Here is a 9,013-nt window from a genome sequence, read left to right as displayed (position 1 = left end):
TAGACACATCTTTTTTCTGAGTGGGAAACTACAAGGTGAAATACTTCAAACTTTTTTCCAACAGCTTTTGCCAGTGGCAACATCAGCATGCTATTCTGCACATAACACAAATAGCTTCAGAGTTTCCCAGGTCACACTTGAATGGGGAAGTGGGTTTAGTTTCATAACTCTGCTATAGCTGTTAACCATAAAAGTTTGGCTGTTCTGTATCCATCTCCGGAATAAATTCTGTTTCTACCCATGAACCTGCCATTATTAAATAGTGCTCACCTTAGTAAAGATACCTTGTAACCGCAAGAGACACATTTTCAGATAAACTCTTCATTTGCATTACATGAACCAGTTTAACTGTTGGTATGTTTACATAAAAGATCCATCTGGGTGGAATTTCCAGCTGCCCTACAGTCATTGTTTTGTAAGAGCTAAAAGGAAGAAGATACTTACAGGAAAACAAAAGATACACCTTTCAAAAGCAAGTGAAAGGGAACAAGGAGAAGGAAAAGAGCTGTAGTGAGTCACAGATAACAGAAGTGTGCATGTACCTTTGAAATGATCATTAAAAAGGGCTGTGAGTGTCTTACATGTGAGAATAAATCTGGAGTTTCCACTGCAGAACAGATAGATCATGCAGGTAATTATGCCAAAAAAAACACAAGCACCAAACTTCCTTTTGCCAGAAGAGAGAAAAAGCACACGTGAAGATTTATTTTTTTCATTTCATTTTATTAAAAAATAAACAAACTGCTTCTTCTATCTAGAAATGCCAGTGTAATTGCACACAAAAGAACAAGAACAGTTCTCTGCAGATGAGATAAATAGAGAAAAACTCTCCAACAACATGAAGCAGCAAAAAAAAAAGGGGAAAAAATCAACAGAAAAAAAAGCTGCATTTATGTTGCATAATACATTTCTATACTGGCTATCAGTTTCTACCAAAAGCAGGGTTGTGTAACATATGTACTTAGTTTGCTTGAATTACATTTTCCAACTTAAACAGGAAAGAAAAAAAATATTTTCCACCTCTGATTACATTCTTATAAAAAGTATCTCCACACATAAGGAAAGGCCATGCTTTTAGGGTTTTTAAAATAGGAATTCATTCACAAAACTATGGCATCTAGAATGTGAGTATAGTTTGAGAAACTGAGACAATTTCAATATGTTAGAGGTAGACCTTTTGGGGGGAACTGAACATACTGATAGTAAGTTTGGCTCTCACTCGCAGTGAGATGGGTTTCGTAGCTAAGTACAGCTCCACAAACACATATTATTACATTTAAATCTGAGCTTTAAGAAGCAGAATCACTCTGTTTACAGGAGCAAACTTAGGTCTATATGATGTGAATCTTTCTCTACATTAGAGTCAACTACACATACAGGCACAATTCAAAACAAATTTTAGCTCAATGCAGCTTCCAGACTGTGGGTCATCCTGCGATTCAGCTCAAAATTTTACACCAACCACCGACCTTCCAGAGATCTGGATGTCATCGAAGGGAAATAGAGCCAGAATCTGAAAGAAAAGCATACATAAAGGTCAGATTTTACTAAAACGGCTTGTACTTGTCGACTACTTTCATTAGCTAACACCTGGAAAAGAAAACTATATTAAAAACATATTATAGAACTATAGAAGTAATGGAGCCATAACTGGCTTATCGCTAATATTTCCTAATAGAAGAAAAACTAAATCATATCAATATTTGGTGTGATAAAGTGACACCTTCATTCAAAAAGTTCAAAGTTGTTGAATGAATTTAGGTCATCTTGCCTCTTCATTAAATCTCAGACATGACATGATGTTAAGCTCAGGTATCTGTAAGAGCCATCCTTCCTGTTACAGGACACTTCATTTTTCTTGCCACCAAGGATAGTTTTTATGACTCTGTCTCTATTTGTGGTTGTTCCCTTCCAGTAGATCATTCAATCCCTATATTTAATTGGAAAATATAATAAAGCTAACATTTTAAGAGTCGAAACTGAGACATTTTATTGACTTTTGAGGAGTAAATGCTCATTTAGAGTTTGATGCCAGCAACAAACTAAAAAAAAAAACCCAGAAATGGGTATAAAAAAAACATTTTAGAAAGGCAAAGTCTTAAGAAGTAATGATAGAGAGTTGTTCACTGTTCTCTGAAAGATGGTGAGGACAAATAAATGAACAATTTAAGGGTATTATTTCTCAATATAGACTTGCAGTTAATTTGAGGATTATAGCATCAGCAGTTCATGATATTGGACAACATTTAGAGAATCCAGACAAAATGCTGAGCAGACTAGGTAAGGTTTCTTTTCTTTCTTTAACAAATTAATTAATGTTTGTTATACTCTATCAACTCCACCATGCAGAGAGAAAAAAGATACAGAAATGCATGCTTTCTCAGTCTGAGCTTTTTTAAGCTGAACCAAGTTTATTGAAAATATCATAAACCAATACTGACAAACTTTGCATTCTTTTGTTTGGAAGCTTTGGAAAAAATTGGGCTTTAATCAAGAAGAAACATCTATATTTTTGTCTTTATGTTAGCACTTCACCAACAAAATGAAAGGCTTACGTCGTCGTTGCCGTCAGCCAGGTCCAGCGGCGTCTCGTCCTCCATATTTCTCAGCATTGTGTCGGCTCCTGACTGACAGAGGAGGGTGGCGATGGTGGCGTCCTGTCTCCCCACTGCGAGATGCAGGGGTGTGCAGCCATTAAACATGGCGGCGTCCACGTTGGCTCCCCTGTTGAGCAGCAGCCTGACTGCTGAAATGTCGTGCAGCTCTACGGCGAGATGAAGAGCTGTTTTGCCACTGGTTCCTTCCTGTAAAGGGGGGAAGATGGAGAAGCGTGATGACAAATTTCACAGTTACATACGAGATAATTATTTACAATCACGTAAATTGTATGGTTTTGTTGGCAAGTAAGAATGTACTTCTATAAATTCTACAAGCACGGTAGAAAAGGACGCAGTAGCTCAAGCATTAATGATAATTAGAATAATAATTCAATACACTGCATGTGAAGCAGAGCGATATGTTGGGCCAATGATTTAAACCGAGAGGAATGTCTGGGGTAGTTACGGGACTGACTGCCATGTCCCCTTCCATCAATAGAAAGTCAAGAGGGACAGCCCAGCTCAGCCTAATCATATCTCAATTCTAATTATGTCTTCCTGAATTCTGCGGGAAGCCCTGAGCTCAGCTCATATCACTATCAGCATTGCACAGGTGCAGCAGCTTTATAAACAGGAACACAACACACGTTCAGATGCAGTAAACAGGGTTTGAGGAACAAATGTGATAAATAGTTATTGGATTAAACATCTCCTCGGAGACTAAATGAAGCTGACTTTTATACATAAGTCTTCTGCTTTGCTCTCTCTTTTCATAATTTACAGACAACAGTTGGAAGTTGGGATCACGGTAAGTTTCAAGCTCCTTTGAGGAGTAATTTCGGGTCCACTCTGAATTATGAGATTATGAAAAAGATTCAGCTTTAGAAGTGCCGCCCTGTTGTGAAAATATAACAAGATTTATTGCAAGGAATCAAAGACTAACCTGAATATTAAGATTTGCTGCCTTTTTCATCAGGAGCTCCAGAATTTGATGTTGTTTGTTCAGTGCAGCCAAGTGCAGACAGGTAAGACCTGCAAGTACACATACAGCCCAAAATCAAATAAAATAATGTAAAAAACAGCTAGTTTTCCTATTCATGACAACACAGGATTATTTTTTTTTTAAAGAAAACATGCATGTTAAACTGTTTTTAGGCTTAAACCTAATCACCATTCAAGGTTTCAACAGAGCTTACTGACAAAACAAATGTACCACAGATGCTCAAAAACACACAAAACAACAGAAATCCTTTTTTGGCTGTAGCAGCACATTCATTCTCCTCACCTCTCCAGTTCTGGGTTTCAAAGACCAGCGCTAGCTTGCTGGGAGAAACATCTCTAGTCATTTCCGTGGCACACACTGTCTGTCCGTGTTGGCAGGCCACATGCAGCGCCGTGTTCCCATCCTGGTCCTGCAACCCCAGACTGGCACCTTTGTCTATCAAATCCTTCACCACATCTGCCAGGTTCAGGTATGTGGCCAAGTGCAACGGACTCTGAGGATCACAGACAGGCAAGGATGTGAAATACAATCAAAACAGCCTGTCTGACAATTATCATCAGAAAGGTAACTTGGCAATCAAAAACAGATTTAAGCAGTTAGAGTCTCTTAAGTGTGAAGGTTTTACTTGATTAATAGCATCTTTTCTCATTGTTTGCCTGGATTTCCAAGAATGCTTTTGACCAGCGTCAGGTAACAAGCCTGTACCTGTTTAAACGTATCATCGAAGAAACCAGCAGAAAAAATCTATTACTGCTGAGAAACTGGGAGTCGAATCTGCTTTTCAAAGCTGCACTTGTATGTCGTCTCTTATCTGAATTCTGCATAAACCTCATCTTTAAGTTTACAACATGCTTTAAAACTTTAAAAAAAATACAGAAAATTCCCCACACATGGATTTCTTTACATCAGCTAATGGGTGAAATGTCTTTCTGAAACCTTATGATGAAATACGAATTCTTCTTAGTAATTTAAGATGCTTGAAAAACTAGCGAGAGGAAATTAGGCAACTAAAAAAAGGAGTCAGCAGAGAACTGAGTCAATGCGTGAAACGCTGACTCTTCACTTCAAATGTTTCCTAATGACACTTGTTCATGTCAGTTTGCACTGTCCTCACTTCGAGTCAAAGCTCTGATCTGACTTCTTGAAGGATTGGAACAATTCCTCCACCCACATCCACACAAGGATACACTCCACAGCTCCCTGTGGTTCTATTTCTACATGAGGTAGAGGAGGGGAGTTTCCATTCAATGTCCCTTATGAGCTAACACTGGAACCACCCACAGTGACGTTCCTAAGAGAGGATGAACTGCACATAAAGAGGAACAACAGTTCTCTAGAAGTACAGAGTTGTTATTAAAGCCAGTTTCCACAATGAAGATAATGAGGAAGTCCTTTTTTGGATAAAAAAAAAAAAAAATCCCAGTGGAAGCTGCAGCTTGCTCACACAGCTGAACTCACCTGGTACAAATTGTTTTGGATGTCCAGGACTTCTTTTGGGAATAGCTGTATCAACTCCTGAGTGATGAGTATGTCTTCGTGGATGATTGCTAGGTGCAGAATGCTAAAGAAAAGGCAAAAAAATATAAGCATTTTTGTCTATTATGTTTGCAAAATGACACATTGAGCAATCAACATAAAACAACAGCAACATGTGGGAAGAGGAAAAAGTCAGCACTTCAGCAAAATGTTGCATCACATTTTTTTCCTCTGTATTCATCTCAAGAGTACCTCAAACTATAACTCTCAGTGGGCTGAATGGTAAAAAATGCTTTCACAGACCTAAATACTTATAGAAAAGACTAGAGGGGTGTGTTAAAATCACCTGTGAGTCAATAAACACTTTGAAGGCTTCAGTTAAAGGAGTCACCAAAACAAAACAATAACACACTAACCTCAAAACCTGAGTGGGAAGTTGTAGCAAACAAATGTGTGCACAAAGCAGGAAGTGGAAAAGAGCAGCGGTGCTTAATTTAGACTAACTGAGAGCAACATAACAGGGGCCTCATTTGGAAAAGGCTTTCGTAGATTCAAATCAAAGTTTGGCTCCAAGTTGTGACAATGCAATGTTGTGCGCAAATTCAAGAAAGTCTGAACTGATTTCTAACAGCACGTCTGTCTCTTTTGCTGAATTACTGAAGTTACTGTGCTCTCAAAGTCTGTCGGTTCACGTTTCAAAATGAATGTCACGCAAGCAAAAAGCTGAATGACGTCCTCTGCTTCAGCCAGACAGTGTGGGATCAAAAGTTTTCAGAAAAGACCTTTGATTCGTCTGTCTAAAATCGAACAAGCCTCCAAAATGTCAAATATTTCTTGCTGTTAGATGAAGTGATTTCAGCTTTAAGCCACAAACCAAAGGAAAAAAAAATAGTTACAGCTCAAAATAATTAATGAAAGACAAATAAATGTGTTTTTATAATATAAAACTGATTAAAAATCTTTCTTCATATTATCAGTGCTTTTTTTAAAACCATATTGATATAAAATTTGAACTGCAAACTATTTATGAATTTTAATACCCTAGATTTAAAAAATAACTGATTAATATGTCTGTGTTTGAACCTCTAAGTTAAACCTAAGCAGAATAAAATACACTATCTTTGTGTGAAACATAGATAGACACATGGATAAATAGATAATTAAGGAATAGTTGCCCCTTCTACAAACCAAGCTTCTGATTATATCTGTGCAAACAGATCAGCTTTGGTCAAAATGTATGCATGGTGATGTTGATATGCTGGTAGAAACATTTTTGTCAAGTATGTAATGTCATTCCTGACATTTTAAATGTCTGCAGACTAATGGCAGTACCACAAAGGCAATCCCATGAGCAAACACTGCAGTATGAACGAGTCTTCCTGGTTTGAGTGAGTCTTGAATGAGTGTAAAAAAAAAAAAAAAAATCCTGCATGGGAAAATAAGTATTTGCATGATTCTCTGAGAGTTTAGGCATCCTAGTGTGGTGTGTTTCAGGTGGGGTTTTTTCCACCCCTCCCAACAGGTATCTACAAAGCTATAGTTAGTATGAGAATGAAACCATGTGACTCGAACAATCGACAAGCGGAAATGAAAAGAGGTCAGAGAAGCAACAACACTTCTGCAATGCTGTGACTACATCACTGGCTGCAGGATTCATTAACAAGTCTAGTTAAATGTCAAAACAGGCTGATGACATGGCAACACTAGATGAGTGGGTCACACAAGATGGTCTGCATGGTGTGATGGAGCAGAGTGTGGAGGTTGAGGTGTCTGGATTGTGCAAAACTGAAATTTCATGAATGAGCATCATCACTTTTTTTCTTGCCCCTCCTCTTTTTTTTAATAGTTGGCAAAATAAATTGAAAGAAAGTTAGAAGCAGGAGTACTCTGGGAAAAAATTTACGACTACATGCTGTCCGGATCAACAAGTTTCTTGGATCAAAAGCAAGCTATACAGCTACCTCACAGCATGTGCTTTGTCTGTGCTGCAGGGGAAGTCCAGACCTATCTGTTTCACTTCTGTTTTCTGGCTGAGAGAGGCCTCAAAGGAGATATCCACATTCATGAGATGGACAAAGTTCATTAAAAAAGTCTGCAGTAGTGCATTGCTATAAAATCCCCCTCAATACCAGTATCACGGGGAAACCAGGACTGGGATATAAAGTGATTTACACACTACATCAACTGTCATTTATGGATGTTTGAGGTTATTCTTCTCCAGTGGAATCAAAGCAGCTACTCTGATCATGCCAACACCATCCAGAGGCACATTTCAAGCAGAATACGCCAAAGACTAACTAGATATAGCTCATGAAATATAAAAGTTGGCAGCTTTTATGCTATTTTATTCTAACAAATACATGAATAAATGAGCATTTTCTCAATGTCATTTCATGCATTTATGAGCTGGAGATCATTAGTTGCAGCCCTGAAAACAGAAATCACCTCACCATTCAGTCTTCAGACTTTTATAAACTAAATATATGAAAGATGCTAAAATTTTTTGATTCCTCAGCAGCACTTTTATGATTAAATGATAATAAATCAAAACCTACGTGTCTCCATCATCTGTAATTGTTGTGAGCAAGTTCTCCTGCTCAGAAAGTTCAGAGGGCTGTTCTTGCTTCTCATTGGCGGTGGACAGAGAGAAATCTTCCACGATCTCCGACAGACTCTCCACGGTGATGGACGAGGAGCCGTAGGCAGAGTCCAGGCGCTCCTCGACTGTGGAAAACTTGTCCTTCGGCCCGCTGAAGTCGGTGCTCTGTTCCCGTGGTTCCTCTGACTTTAGGATGGAGGGGTACAAGTCAATACTACAGTCGTCGTTCGCCATGGTGAGTGCTGGTGCCCTCGCCGGGTTTCCCCCACCCGCCTTCCCCGAGGATTTAAAGGCTTCTGCCGGGTGTTGTGGCCGATGGGTGTTCGGTGATGTGATCAGACAGCCTGTTGGCTCCTGAGGAAACCACCGCTCCTTTGTGAAACCAGAGGAATGAGCCGCTGCGTCTCATGCCACTAACCGATAACGCTTCACCTCGCACGTTTAATCGATTATTAAAATTGTAGAAATTTTCAAAACATGGCCGATTATTCCACAGTCGGCGAAATCAGTTTAAAACAACAGAACAGAGGCGAAAAGGCTGCCAGTCGACTACATATCCGGTAACAGAATGAGCTCCAGGCAGAGAGCATATGAGCAATGAAAGGCGATAAGAGGAAGAGCTGACATCTGAAAGTCAGAGCTGTTTTTGTCACGCGGGGGAATCCCCAGTGCGCGCGAATGAACACACAAATTCTAACATCCGCAAACACACTCGCGCGCACACACACTTACATACAAAGTTCAGCTAAAGTCAAGCGCGTGTTACGTTGTCACAGCGGAAGTTAAGGAATTTCTAAATTGAAGTAGAGAAACACAACGAACGATGTTGAAAGTTTACAAAAATGCAGCCACTGTTTTAAATTTTGAGCCGTACTAAAATTTATTAGCAGATTTCTGAGACTACATTTCACACAAAATATGATAATATATAATGGCTTTTTTTCTTTTCCGTTTTTGAAGCGAACGTGAAGGTAGCCGCGCTGGCTTGCATTCTGGGAAAGGAGCGCCATCTTGGAAGGTAAACTCATTACCTTAAATTACAACCTGCCTGGTTAATCTTGATATTGTTTGGCAAGAAATTGAAAAGTCAAGTGGAGAAAATAATAGTATTTTCCACCATACTGATAATAAACATTTATTTTTATATTGATTTATTATTATTATTATTATTATTATTTAGAAATGGTCTGAGATATGATTCTTGAAGCACATCCTCTTAAGCTGACTTTAAGTTAAGAGTCAGGGTCAAACGTACCTTTGAAGAAAACAGGAAAATAATATGGCGCCAAAGCAAACCAACACATGAGGTCAACTTTGCATTCATTTTTATTTTTTGTG

At 38.7% G+C, this 9,013-nt stretch overlaps 1 protein-coding gene across 1 annotated transcript; it reads right to left on the bottom strand.

Moving 5' to 3' along the window:
- Window positions 1–705: 705 nt before the first annotated feature.
- Window positions 706–8,336, bottom strand: nfkbie (nuclear factor of kappa light polypeptide gene enhancer in B-cells inhibitor, epsilon). The gene is made up of 6 exons (XM_041976403.1): window positions 7,632–8,336; window positions 5,059–5,161; window positions 3,883–4,093; window positions 3,541–3,629; window positions 2,556–2,804; window positions 706–1,513 (listed from the first exon to the last, which is right to left on the bottom strand). Exons 1-6 carry the CDS (start codon window positions 7,907–7,909, stop codon window positions 1,445–1,447), a joined length of 999 nt encoding a protein of 332 aa, XP_041832337.1. The 5' UTR covers window positions 7,910–8,336; the 3' UTR covers window positions 706–1,444.
- Between the last annotated feature and the right edge of the window lie 677 nt (window positions 8,337–9,013).

The sequence above is a fragment of the Melanotaenia boesemani genome, chromosome 22, assembly GCF_017639745.1.
Source record: "Melanotaenia boesemani isolate fMelBoe1 chromosome 22, fMelBoe1.pri, whole genome shotgun sequence".
Lineage (NCBI taxonomy): Eukaryota > Metazoa > Chordata > Actinopteri > Atheriniformes > Melanotaeniidae > Melanotaenia > Melanotaenia boesemani.
The sequence above is the reverse complement of the archived record's forward strand: the minus strand, read 5'-3'. Positions and strand labels throughout refer to the sequence as shown.

Bases quoted from the DNA above. Each gene is read 5' to 3' on its own strand.
- nfkbie (XM_041976403.1), bottom strand. From the start codon at position 7,909: ATGGCGAACGACGACTGTAGTATTGACTTGTACCCCTCCATCCTAAAG. The intron at 5,162-7,631 runs GTAGGTTTTGAT...CCTTTTCTTTAG, and splicing joins ATTACAGATGATGGAGACAC to CATTCTGCACCTAGCAATCA. The intron at 3,630-3,882 runs GTGAGGAGAATG...GTGTACTTGCAG, and splicing joins TGAAACCCAGAACTGGAGAG to GTCTTACCTGTCTGCACTTG.